This window comes from Epargyreus clarus, unplaced genomic scaffold, assembly GCF_041222505.1.
Source record: "Epargyreus clarus isolate Ecla_fem2 unplaced genomic scaffold, WU_Ecla_fem_2.2 ptg000022l, whole genome shotgun sequence".
Lineage (NCBI taxonomy): Eukaryota > Metazoa > Arthropoda > Insecta > Lepidoptera > Hesperiidae > Epargyreus > Epargyreus clarus.
The window spans coordinates 2,084,392-2,098,613 of NW_027332229.1; the positions used below are offsets into that span (position 1 = coordinate 2,084,392).

General features: G+C 35.3%; 2 protein-coding genes across 2 annotated transcripts; both read left to right on the forward strand.

Annotated features, from left to right (window-relative positions):
* The first annotated feature begins 458 nt into the window (after positions 1-458).
* On the forward strand, positions 459-2,795 carry LOC140751363 (uncharacterized). Its single transcript, XM_073085269.1, has one exon. It carries the CDS (start codon positions 506-508, stop codon positions 1,928-1,930), a length of 1,425 nt encoding a protein of 474 aa, XP_072941370.1. The 5' UTR covers positions 459-505; the 3' UTR covers positions 1,931-2,795.
* A 2,198-nt stretch (positions 2,796-4,993) lies between these two features.
* Positions 4,994-11,948, forward strand: LOC140751356 (uncharacterized). The gene is made up of 5 exons (XM_073085260.1): positions 4,994-5,196; positions 8,152-8,236; positions 8,922-9,098; positions 10,740-10,854; positions 11,463-11,948. The coding sequence occupies exons 2-5, from the start codon at positions 8,161-8,163 to the stop codon at positions 11,590-11,592; spliced, it is 498 nt and encodes a 165-aa protein (XP_072941361.1). The 5' UTR covers positions 4,994-5,196; positions 8,152-8,160; the 3' UTR covers positions 11,593-11,948.
* Positions 11,949-14,222: the final 2,274 nt, after the last annotated feature.

The following is a 14,222-nucleotide window of genomic DNA, read 5'->3' on the forward strand; positions in this document are numbered from 1 at the left end:
ATTGTCGGATAATAGTTGTAAATATTAAAAATGGTTAGATTACATAATATGGAAAAATCTGGAAGTAGATACGGGCAAATTAAAATTTAAAATCTCAAGTTTTTTTTTTGGAAATCACCACACTACCATCAATCCATTACTGTTCCACTGCTGGGCACGGGTCTCCTCTCATAATGAGAACGATTAGGCTATAGTCCACCGCGCTGGACAAGTGTGTATTCGTGAACTTTAACTTCACATACCTTTGAGATATTTTTTTTATAAATCTCTCAGGTATACAGATTTTCTCACGATGTGTTTTGGAAATAAATGATAATTATTATGTAGATTTGTTGCCATGTCGAATTATTGTTTGTTTTGGTAAAATTATAAGAATCCAACGCCTACTTAGGCATAGTTATACGCTTAGTATTAAAAAGTTGATAATTGACATTGACAGTTGACACTGTTGACACTACTTCACGAAGTTTTATTCGCGTAAACAGAAAATATTGCAAATTTTACGATGAAGAAACAAAGAGAAAACTTTATCGAAAAATTTCGTTTGCTAGATTCCCAGGAGACAAGCGAAGAGATAAGTTGGTCGTGCAGCGACTCTAGTGAATATGAAGACAATACAAGCGGGAAATATATAAACATAAGTTATGGTAAGAGAAAAAAGGGTAATCGTAAGAGAAAAGAGCTGAGGAATATATCAAACTTGGACATTACGGTTGTAGACTCATCTGACGAGCGAAATTCTTCTTTACTTACTCAAAAATCGCCTATTTTAGTAAGAAAATCAAGATCTGAAATCAAATCACCAATTTTAACACCTTTACAGTCATATGTACCACGATTTAAGAGCAATAAAGAAGTAACTAACTCTCCTGTAATAAATAATAATCGCGACATATCTACTAGAAATATTGTAAAAAGTCCAATAATATTACTTAAGCGGGAATCATCAAAAGTGTCGCCGAAAGTAAAGAAAAAATTGTTTGAAACTGACAAAGTGACTCATAGTAGTGAAAATAAATCTGAAAGTGCTAGGAGTACATCACCTATTATTAGTAAAACAGGCTGTTTAGATAGAAGAAAAAGTTTCATACAACCAAAAGAAAGTTTTAAAATAGAAAGAACTAAATATTCAAATGAAGAACAGAGTGTTCTTAATTTGAATAATCAGGAAGATGAAATAAGTAACAAACAAGATCTCTTTGTAATAACAAAAAGAACAAAAAAATCAAACGAAGGACTCCAAGATCCTAATTCGAATTGTGAGCAGAAAAATTCTAAATTTGAAATCAGTATTGAATCCTCAAGCTCAGACAGTGCTACCAACATTTCACGCACAGACCTAGTAGCGAAAGTTAAGTCATACTTCGACAACTACTTCAGTTCGCAAGCATCAAATCACTCCATAAGTGAGTGTGAGACACCTACACCGAAGAGTTCAAAAAGCAGCGAAGATAATGAAAACATCAATGAAATTACACAGGTAAAAAGCCTAACACCATCTTCGAAAAACACACACACTACCACAAGTTTTGGAAGCATTGTTGGTATAAAACAAAAAAAGGTGAAGTACAAAAAAGGTGGCTTAGCATTCAGGCTGAGTGCACTTTTAAAAAAACAAAATGCCAGTACTTCTTTGTGGCAGCACGAGAGATTTATGGCGGCAAATTCTAATTTTATCATCCCTAAGGAAGAATTTTTAGCTTTTAGGATTAAAAATGTTGATTTTAATTTTAGTATCCATTTAATTGAAGTTGTAAATAAAGATAATGAACCATTTTTAATTGTGATAAATAGTGTATATGTAAATAATAATTCATTTGAAGTTGACGATATTTTGAAAGTTTATAAGCCTTATGACATTATAGAATCGAACACTAATTGTAAGATTGTTGTCAATGTTTGTAAATTTGAATGTAGGAAATTAAACTAATAATATTGAAACCAAGAATAATTATTTTGAAGTTGCTAGAACCATTTGTGGTTCCACTCCCGAGGCAACACTGCCATATCTATTTCTATGTTATAACAGAAGTGTAATGCTGCTGTGTTCTGGTTTGAAGGGTATGGTAAGGGAGACTTTTTCGAGGCGTTCCAGCTTAGTCCAGTTGGGTAGCGCCGCATCTGTGGCCAACCTCGGGAAGGAATATCTAACCCTATCTGTCATCAGGTGGTGCTTGCTCGTCTGCTACCCCATTTAACATGGTTCTCAGAGAATGGGGTTATCTGGGGTTGATTAATGATGTCCATGGGCAGTAGCCACTTACTATGAGGTGGACTGCATGATTGCTTACTTCTGTGTTATATAAGAGATAGACATAACTTGTTAATAAAGATTGTAATGAAAAGTAAAATTTATAGTTACCTCTCCCTTGTTACTAAATATTTGTGAGTGTGAAACATATACCTAATCTGCGTTAAACTGCTAGTCCGCTCCGAAGTTGTTGCGAGCTGGTGTAGTCATACAATTTGCTATGGCGACGTGATTCATTTCTATATTCAGAGCGGCCTAGCAGTTTTGCTCGGACCGGACAGACGGAAAGATACTTCGCCGCCTAGAAATTGAATGAAACCACAAACTGCTTATTTTAGTAAGTTCTTTTTTTGAATTCTTGACAAATAAAACATTTTTAGAGAAAATTTACGAATAAATAACTAATACTGCGTAATTTACGTAATAAATAAATAATTATTTCAAATATTTTAGGAACATTTTAGCACGGAGACGTGGCAAAACTTTTTTACGCAACAATTTCAATTCTCAAAACTGGGTACATTTTCTTGTTAGGAGTGAGTAATCTTTATGGCTCGGACTAAACTATTGTAAATACATTTTTTATTGAAAACAGTGATATCTTTTATATTGTTTAAATTGTAAGTGTTTCTAGTTATGAATGTTTTAAGTTAGATTATAAAATGTTACAATGTTATAATAAATCAATAAATCATTTTAAATGTTTTAGTTTTTATTTTTAATCTAATTGGATAACGGATTAAGGTGATAGTTGACATCTAGTGGAAGGCTCTATATCAAGGGAGGCCTATCTGAGGCGTTTCAGCTGAGTCTTCACGGGTAGTAACACAGATTGACAGGCAGACTTTCAGAGCTTGAACGTCACAATCATTTCTGGACCCTAAAACCGCCTGGACCTTATGTACGCCCATGAGTGAAGAAAAACATGGCGAGCTACATGCCTACGGTTTCTCTAAAAGAAGTTCTCAAAGGCGTGTAAAGTCTACCAATCCACATTTGATTTACCTAAAGTACTATGACTTAATGTCTCTCATTCTGAGAGAAGACAAATGCCTAGCGGCAAGATAGTATTTACAATTGGTTAATATTACTGTGGTGACTTCTCACTACTTGCCAAGAGATGGCGCTATACGTATTTTGAATCACGCTATCGAAGTTTTCTCAACATCTTGCATATATATATATATAAAGTGTAAACTCTATATAACGGCACTGAAGGGACTGTGCATTTTGTGGCGTTATAGAGAGTGGTCGTTAAATGGAGAGAAGAAAAATCAGAATTAGAAAAAGAAAAAGTTTATTTTAGTCTAGTGTTAGTAGTTATGTACATAAAAAATAATCTTATTTGAACGCTATTGCGTGTAGTCTATTATTTTTGTCTGACGTCTTTTGCTGCACCAGTCATTTTGTTGTATTTTTTTTTTAATTATTTTATTCATATCTTCTGATATTGAGGCATCTTGTAAACAAAAGAACGAATTTCTTACAAAGTTTCGTATGCATGATGCCGACAGTCGAGTTTATTGCGGGCTAGGATAATAAAGCGACAAAAGAACGTACACAGGTGCGCAGTTTTTACTAATTTTAGCAAATTAAAAGGTACTTTTTATTACTCAATTGTGGTCGTTATTGAGAGTGGGTGTAATGCTTTGTAGAGTGTATCATTGTATGGAATACAAGCTAAACCAACTAAGCCAATTGTTTTCGACGCTTTAGAGAGTTTGTCGTTAAATCGAGTGACGTTACATGGAGTTTACACTGTATATATATAAGTTCTGAACTGAGACTGTCGGAGCCCGGTCACTCCCCGGGCAAGATCACCTAGCAGGGCGGGAGGTCTTGCTTTGTTAAACTGCCAAGGAGTTTGTTATCCATTTTACAAAGACAGTCTACGTACATGAATACGCAGGTAATGGTAAGTGGTTACTGCAGCGCATGGTCACGTAATCAACCCTAGATTAAACCAAGCTAAGGTTAGCCACAAATGTGTTACCAAATCTGAGCATTAAGTTTCAGATTTGTGGCAAATGGCACGTATATGTGTGAAATCTGAAAAGCGCTTTACGAGTCCATTGCTGTTATTAGGCAGGCAATATTTTTTTATGCTGTAGGTATAGGCAGAAAAGATATCAGAAAATTCAGTCATACGAATATTGTTTCTACACTCGACACGAATATTCGTTCACGCGAACATCAATTGACACCCAAATAAAGTACTAACTACACACGCCACTAACAATTTACGCCCCCACCTAGCAGCGGAAGTCGGTGATTCGGAAAATTGCCTACGATTCCGTTCAGTAAGATAGTCACGTGTATATAGTTCAATTTAAAATATATTTTTCATGGTATTGTAAAAGCAGACGAGAATATAGTCCACCTTGAGTCTCCGTAAAAGAACTTCCTTATAGTAAGCTGCTGCCGCCCACAAACATCTGCAATCAACCTTAAATAAGATTAATAAGTGTTAATAAGTCCATTCTGAGGTTAAGGTCAAAGGTTAAAAGGTATACTAATCTAGTTATTATTTGTACATTTTAAGATTTTTAAGCGTATTCCATTTTATTTGCAATGGGATGTATTATACAACTAAACAATAACAAAACTCATAAAAATCTTATATCCGAGTCATTCATAGCATATTTTTTATAATAAACTGTAAAAATCCAAATACTGGTAAAATATTACAACATTTACCCCAATGTAGAGCAAATCTAAAGCTCGCTAAACTGGCAACACTGAACCTTTCAGGACTCCGAGCTTATAATCCAGCGAATCTAGTCGATATCGCCATTAAGGCGGCGATGTATAACAATATTGTGTAGGATCGGTCCATGTGATAAAATATTGTGTGAAATTGCGTAAGAAAGGATCGTATCGTGGAATACTATTGATAAGTAGTTATAGTGCGGAGTATTGATTGCCATAGCGTGCTTCTAAATCAGGTGAGTTTGGGTAATCTAGTCAAGCGGTAATGGATATAATAGTGCAGTATAGTGCTGTAGAAAAGGCATTTAATTAGAATTTTGTTATAGGTAATTCATTCATTTTATTTTACCCGTAATTCTATATTTTACACGAATTTGTATGAGAACGTTCAATTGATTGAATTAATATAAAGAAGTTATTGATAAATTCGTAATAAGTACGATGGAAAAAATGAAAATATTTCAGCTGAAAAAAATATTTACTAACATAATTCATTAGTTGTTATATTATTAGATTTACGATGTAAATAGGAAAACAAGATAATTGCAATATTTACATATAAAATATGTTTATTCAGTTATAAATTGCCAGATTTAGTGTGTAAAATTATTTTGCCCGCTCATATAATCATAAAATTAAATATTTTTCCTATTCGTGTAATGCTTACTTTTTATACAACTAAGGTAACATTTATTTTATACAATAAATGAAACGATGCAAATAACAAAAATAAAAATTTAATAATATGTATGTATAGAGTTTAAATAGCCAGTTATTTTGTATAAAATTAAAAAAAAATAATTACAATGGTTACTGGCAGTTATTTCCTCAAAAAAGTTATGCAGAAACCATGAGTTTGAATTAAAAATAAGCGATGTTTATTTTAAAAATATTTATTTGGTTTTTCGCATTTAGTCTGTTATTTTGCCAGTATAGACGAAAATTAACGTCTGTTTAGGTATGGTTTAGGTAATAAAATAAATAAATAATAAAAAGTTTATTCGTCATAAATATCGTTCTCAAATATTTATTCTAAAATATTACAAAACAAATAATTTATAGGCTTACATTAAACTCCACTGAAAACAAAAAAATCTATTTCGAGCTCAATATTTAGCTCCGGGTTGGTTCCTCGTTGGAATGTAATTGTTTAGCATCATGAAAATTTTAATATTTTTTGCGTGCTACGTAAGTAGCTACACAGCAGATTATAAATTAAATTTACTGACATTTACATAATGACCTACATTAGGTACATGTCGTAACAATAGCGATGATCTGGAAAGCGATAAGTAACTGTAACTCTAATTTATATGTTTATATTTCAAAAAATATTCAAGCAATTATAGTCGATTTTGCCTGTTTTACTGCTTTCCTAGTATAAGACAGATGTAAAACGGTAATTTCTAATATTTTGGAAGAAGTATCCTATTAACTTATTTAATTAATCTTATTTGGACTGTTGAGAGTACTGGTTTTTGCAAATGTTTAAGCGACGTACTTTACATGAAGAAGCCCTTAGACTTTATCGTTCAAATCAAATCAAATAATCCTCTTTATTTGCCAAAATAGGTATGAAAATCACACAAAAAAAAATAGGTACAGACCTCTGTTGTATTGTGCGTTAAATTTAATTACAAAATAACTTAATACATATATCAAGCAGTAAAACAAGTGCCCTATTTCTTGGCGCGAACACAAGCGCGGGAAAACAGCTCAAAATGGTGGACGAAAACAACCTATTTATGAAATAATAGTTCGACTAATTTGAACTCTATCGTTATTAAAACTGGGTGGAAATTGCGTAATTATATACGAATATAAATATTTGAATTAAGAACAAACATGGTGAAGGACAAAGTTGTTTATGGTTTCGTTTTATAAACTGTTTTTGTTATTGTTTGCTTCGTAAACTAAGAGTTAAATCTAAAAATATGAGTGATTTACCTACATACATAGATTAATAAAGATACTTCGCCGCCTTGAAATTGAATGAAGCCACAAACGGCTTATTAGTAAGTTCTTTTTTTGAATTATTGACAAATAAAAACATTTTTAGAGAAAATTTACGAATAAATAACTAATACTGCGTAATTTACATAATGAATAAATAATTATTTCAAATATTTTAGGGACATTTTAGTACGGAGACTAGCAAAACTTTTTTACGGAACTATTTTAATTTTCGAAACTGGGTACATTTTCTTGTTAGGAGTGAGTAATCCTTACTAATCTATGTTCGTAAACTAAGACTTAAATCTAAAAATATGAGTGATTTACCTACATAGCTACAATTTATTACTCTTGTTGCCAACCTTCCTTGGAATTAGGTATAGTCCGCGTAAAACTGCTAGTGCGCTCTGAATATAGAAATGAATCGCGTCGCCATAGTAAATAAGTAAGTATAGTGATAGGGGTGTAAAAAGAGCTCTCCTTCAAAGCCGACCATGCATTGGCGACTCCCTTTGGTGTTGCAAATGTCCATAGGCGACGGTGACTGCTTTCCATCAGGTAGTCTGTCTGCCTTATCGTTAGGTTACATTTAAAAAAAAATTGTATGACTACACCTGCTCGCAACAACTTCAGAGCGGACTAGCAGTTTGACGCGGACTATACACGAAATCGTGATTTCTTAAACAAAACGAACGAAACTGATATTGCTATAATTATAATTGGTCAAATATATTAGCTATATTTAACGACTAATATATTTTATAACTGAATAAAATAGGCAATAACTTTTTTATAATATAAGAGTAACAAACGAGCATACATTTCTGATTTTAAGTTGCTATAGTCCGCGTAAAACTGCTAGTCCGCTCTGAATGTAGAAATTAATCGCGTCGCCATAGTAAATTGTATGACTACACCTGCTTGCAAAAACTTCAGAGCGGACTATACCAAAGAGTATAGTAACCTGTCGCTATTGCCGCTCAGAGACATCTATAATCAACCCAAGATATGACTAGATTCCTACCTGAGGCCGGCACCGCTACCCCTGAGGTCTAAGCTGGAATGCCTTAAAAAAGTATGTCACCCTTATCATACCCTTCATACCAGATCACACCAGCGCTTAACACTGCTGTTGTGAGACAGACATAGGTGTGGCGGTGGAGCTCCCGGGGTCGAACCACATTGATTCCACTACAGGGTTCTACCAATAATTATTAATATTATTTCCTTATTTCCAGGACATAATAATGCGGACAATCTTTGCACTTCGAAGCAATACTGTTATCTCTACAAGCATAGTATTATTAACTTGCGTATCAATTGGTAAGTAATATAACAATAACTTACAAGTATCCTTAATACCTTATTCCTTAGTACTTACGTACCTCTCACGTGATTTAATTTAATCACTTTTTAGTAACTCATTCTTCATTTATAATATTTGTTATTAAGACTTATGCTCATAAGGAACGAATGTGAGTCATAAATAAGTTGCAATCTATGTATATGTATAAATAAATTATAGTTTAAAAAACTAAAAACCGCTTTAAAATTACACAAGGAAACTCGTTAATCCTGGCGGTTTTGATGAAAATAATGGGATAAAATTATAAAAATAGTGTATTGTCATCTGTTCTTGATAATTATTCAAAATTTTGAATTAATCTGACCGCACAAAGTGTGTTAAAATCGAGTTAATGATTCCGTTCTATACCCAGATACATAGACATCGAGCTAATAAAAGCGTGATTAAGCGTAAACACCTTAAAATTTAAAAGCGTAAACACCTTAAAATTATGCAGAACTCAACTGTTTCTGAACACTGAGGTGTTACATCCCTCAAATGAACGAACCACAGCTCTTTTACATCACTTATCAGAAATTGGTGTGGTAATGATTGCTTCCGAGTCGAACCACGACGCGTTCTACCGCCTTAAGATTTTGTTTGGTTAGGTTTGGTTATATGACTACAGATTTAGGTTCATACATTTATTACTTACTTCCCCAGCGCACACAATCGACTGCTTCAAATGCGTATCAATGAACGGTCGTTTCGCACCGTGCGACGACCCGTTCCACAACAACCACTCGCTGGAGCTGCTGGAGGCGCCGTGCATGGGCGGGCGGAAGGGCCGCGACGGGCTCTTCCCCGCCACCTCCTGTATCAAGATCGCTGGCGTGTTTGGTATGGATTTTATTGCTTTTCGAGACAAATCGGTTGTTTTAGGGAAAAAGCTGCGGTGTGAGGATTCAAATCAGGAATTCTTGGTGTAAGGTAGGGAAAATTACAGGTTTGAAGGGAAAAGATTGGTCAAAAAGTCGAGAAACTCAAAAATGTCTTGGTCAAAGGTGTGATAAAACAGGAATTATGTTTAATGAGGTAAATCAGTAATTTCTTGATCTAAGGGGAAAAAATCCAAGTCTAAAAAAAATAAAAAATATCTTGTAGTCAAACATCATAAAAAAGGGAAGGTTGCCAGGTCACTGTCCTTCCTTTAATAGTCAATATTTTATCTATAGTATTCGGTTTCGTTGGGGGCAAAACTGGACGTCGGAGTTTGTTTCATTGAGGGTTGTCAAAATGCACAAGATCGACTATTTCAATGAATGGTCGTTTCGCACCGTGCGATGACCCGTTCCACAACAACCACTCGCTGGAGCTGCTGGAGGCGCCGTGCATGGGCGGGCGGAAGGGCCGCGACGGGCTCTTCCCCGCCACCTCCTGTATCAAGATCGCTGGCGTGTTTGGTATGGATTTTATTGCTTTTCGAGACAAATCGGTTGTTTTAGGGAAAAAGCTGCGGTGTGAGGATTCAAATCAGGAATTCTTGGTGTAAGGTAGGGAAAATTACAGGTTTGAAGGGAAAAGATTGGTCAAAAAGTCGAGAAACTCAAAAATGTCTTGGTCAAAGGTGTGATAAAACAGGAATTATGTTTAATGAGGTAAATCAGTAATTTCTTGATCTAAGGGGAAAAAATCCAAGTCTAAAAAAAATAAAAAATATCTTGTAGTCAAACATCATAAAAAAGGGAAGGTTGCCAGGTCACTGTCCTTCCTTTAATAGTCAATATTTTATCTATAGTATTCGGTTTCGTTGGGGGCAAAACTGGACGTCGGAGTTTGTTTCATTGAGGGTTGTCAAAATGCACAAGATCGACTATTTCAATGAATGGTCGTTTCGCACCGTGCGATGACCCGTTCCACAACAACCACTCGCTGGAGCTGCTGGAGGCGCCGTGCATGGGCGGGCGGAAGGGCCGCGACGGGCTCTTCCCCGCCACCTCCTGTATCAAGATAGCTGGCGTGTTTGGTATGGATTTTATTGCTTTTCGAGACAAATCGGCTATTTTAGGGATAAAACTTGGTGTTATGATACAAATCAGGAATTCTTGGTCTAAAGTGAGGAAAATTACAGGTTTGAAGGAAAAAATTGGTCAAAAAGTAAAAAAATCAAAAATGTCTTGATCAAAGGTGTGATAAAACAGGAATTATGTTGTTTGATGAGGTAAATCATTAATTTCTTGATCTAAAGAGACAAACAAGAATTACTTGGTCTTAGGAAGAAAATTAAGAATATCTTGTAGTCAAACATCATAAACAAAGGCAAGATTTGCCAGGTCAACTGTCGACTGTCGTATATGTCAATACTTAACCGCATCCTTGAAATCAGAACATTTCTATATAGCGGTGCTTACACTGTTGGTATAAGGCAGAAAAGATATACTTAGCGGTTGTGCTTTTGGAGTCCAGAATTAACAGTTCTACTCTTGTAGAAGTAACTAATTAAATTTATGGTATTCATATTTTAATGCATCATTGTTCCAGATGACACAGGCGAGAGTATAACAGTGAGAGGATGTGGCCTAGACTCCGGCACAGCGACAACCGACACTGAAATAATACGAATGTCTCACTGCGGTCGATTCTACTATAACGATAGGTATGAAGATTTTGATGCATTTTTATTAATAAAAGTTTATTGTATGGGTATTTTATTTATTTCTTGAGGGTCTTGTTTTGTCTACGTTGTGATATATAATATGTTGTTATTATGAAGTAATGTTTTCAAAGTAATTCGTATTATGTAGTAATTTTGCGTTTGGTGTGCTACAAGGGGATATGTCAGGACCCCTCAAGTTTTATTTATATTACAAATTGGTATTTGTTAACGTATTTGAAGCATCGAGTTCGAAACCGAGGTGTCTTTCTCCTCATCTTTGCTTCTTTTTTGTTTTTTCGGTGTTTTATAATGGTTTTTTCTTGATAAATGTGTTTTAGTGATAAATTGATGTTTAGAAGGCCAAAGCCCAAAGTTAAACCCAAAATTTCTCCATAATATTTTTAATACTAAGTAACATCTTGAAATTCTCTAACCATTACTAACCTAAGTAGTATGGTGAACTCTGGACTTTTTTCTGAGAGATTTCTCTCATCCTCATTCGTAACCCACATATGTATATTTGCCTAGCTTAACTTTGCCTAGGTTACCAATACCTCGACGAAAACAGCGTAATAAAGTTTCATAACCATACCTTTGAACCATTTTAGATACGTCCATGGCTGCCTTCAAAGCTGCAACGACGCTGACGCCTGCAACGAGTCCCACCGCGCGCGACACTCGCCTCTGCTCCTAGCGTTGCTATCGTACTATAGCCTTAGCCTCGCGTTCAGGAGCTAACAGTTATCGGTCATCGATTTTATTGTATGACGGTTTTAGGCTTTTTTTAGTAACAAAACAGTCTATCTGATGTAAAGTCTTGGGGACGTATGCTAAAACTTACGTGGGTGCATGAAGTGAGTGTTCGTTTTTGATGTCCAATACGGGCTTGGATTGCACGTCCCTATAATAATTCCATGCACGCTGCCATAAAAACCCGTTGAATACACACAAAACCAGTCGCATGCGCTTGTTATGTCCGATACGGGCTTGGATTGCACGTGCCTATAATAACTTGTAGCATGCAGACATAAAAATCTTTTGCATACACATATAAAACCATTCGCTTGTAAAAACTTGTCGCTCATGTCGGTAAAAACCCGTCACATGCAGCTGCCTGCCACATGCGCCTGAAAATACCCATCGCAATGTACATAAAAACTCATCACATGCGCCCGTAAAAACCGGTCACACACAACTATAAAATCCCATTACACACGCCTGTAAAAACCCGTCCACACGCACCTGTAAACGCCTTTCACATGCATGCAAAAAACACGTCCCACGCACCCGTAAAAACCCGTCACACACAGCCATAAAATCCCATTACACACGCCCGTAAAAACCCGTCGCATACAACCGTAAAAACTCGTCCATGCGCTTGTAAAACTTATCACATGCATGCAAAAACACATCGTACGCGCGCATAAGAGCCTCTCACACATGTCCTAAGGTCGTTTGTCCACCGTCACCGAGCTTATACCGAGAACGAGACTATTTCGGGCCAATTTTAATATGGCGTGACGGCGATTTGTCCACCGCGACCGATATCGGCGGTTTATTTTGTTCCAGCTGTCACGCGTGTGACGGCAGTGTATGGACAAGTTCCAACGTGTATTATATTGCCGGCACAACGGCCCGTGAAAATCTCGCTATCGATCTAGCGGTCACGCCGATCTACTCGAAATATCGGCGGCCGGGATGACGCCGCTCAGGTGACGGACGTGCGGTGGACAAGCGGCTATAGTAAATGTATGTACGCTACTTCGGCGCCGTCATTAATTATCGGTATCGGCTCGGTGACGGTGGCGGTGGACAAACGAGCGTATGAAACCCGTCATAAAATACGTCAACGGCGCTACTCATACTATTTTTCAATACAAATACGCGGTTCTGAACTGGCGTCAGTTTTAGCGTACACCCTAAATCTTGCAAGAGTCATATTAAACGAAGGAAAAGAACCAAGTGAGCTTATAAAAACGCTCTGAGACAATAGAAGCACGCTATCCAGGGCTAAGCACCTTAACTGGACCAAAAACCTCCTTTCAAAGCCTCATAAGGTTTTTAACATCATTGTGGCTCTGCGTATAAGGCAGGAAGGTAATGCTTTTACACTTGAATATCAAAAGTTCAAAGTAGTCCAATAAAAGCGATTAGAATTAATTGAGGCCTTATAAACATTGACATAATTAATAATAATACATAAATTGAGTCAATAAAGATTGTATTTGAAATTGAAATACATAATATGTAAAAAAACGGTATTTATAATGTGTGAGTGAGAGAGGAACAAGCAAAAGTATTCAATCTTTATTGAGTCAAGTTATAACTTATATTCTTTTATATACGGGCTGTATTGTTTTCTATATATCTGAAAGTGAAAATGTACCAAATATATGACTTTTTAATAAAATAAAATGTTTTAAAATATTAGCATTTCATGAGGGCGTACCAGATTTATATGTGTTGACAACGTCTGTATATGTATTGGTGTGTGAGTATTATATTGAATAATATTAGAATACCCACACTAGCGCATCGTGCATACTCACATTACTAAAGATGACGCGTCTTCGTGAGTTGCATTCAAAGTATTATTTATAGCAGTAATCTTTTTACGCTGTTATTATTTTTTTATTTTAGTAGTTATTTGGAATTTGGTTCATTAGAAGTATTAGATTTCTTAGTAGCTATAATATTTCGTCTTCTGCACTATATCATCACTTAGATATAAGATTAATATAATTCTAAGGGGTCAAGTATCATATGTAGGGGTATGTCACATCAAAATATATCTATATGTACTATACACAATAAAAAGAGGGGTATAGTCCGCGCCAAACTGCTAGTCCGCTCAGAAGTTGTTGCGCGCTGGTGTAGTCATACAACTTTCTATTGCGTCGCGATTTATTTCTATATTCAGAGCGGACTAGCAGTTTTACGCGGACTATAACAATTATATATTTCATGAACTAGATAGATAAAGACAAAAATAACATTTCGGTGCCTTTTTATTATGTTTCGTGAACAATTTTGTTTCTATTTTTATCATTTGCTATTTATTTTTGACGAGCTTTAGCGTTATCGGTAATACAGAATGGAAAATTTAAAAAATCATAAGGTTCTCCTCAAATATTCAATATTTTTTATGATCGAATTTGACCGATGGGCGTATAGCTCATTTATACAATTAAATATTTATATGATTTTTAAATTAACTAAAATATATTAGCACAAATAATATTAACATTATTCAATTGTGTATTTATGACGTCATATTTTAATAGAGGGAATAACACGAGACAGTTATTATAAATATGACAACGTATGACTCACGGAAAAAACTATGTTGTTCGTGGTATGACTATAAA

Coding starts and splice junctions, on each gene's coding strand:
- LOC140751356 (XM_073085260.1), top strand. CDS start 8,161: ATGCGGACAATCTTTGCACTTCGAAGCAATACTGTTATCTCTACAAGC. Junction 8,237..8,921: donor ATTAACTTGCGTATCAATTG/GTAAGTAATATA, acceptor TTACTTCCCCAG/CGCACACAATCGACTGCTTC. Junction 10,855..11,462: donor CGATTCTACTATAACGATAG/GTATGAAGATTT, acceptor GAACCATTTTAG/ATACGTCCATGGCTGCCTTC.
- LOC140751363 (XM_073085269.1), top strand. CDS start 506: ATGAAGAAACAAAGAGAAAACTTTATCGAAAAATTTCGTTTGCTAGAT.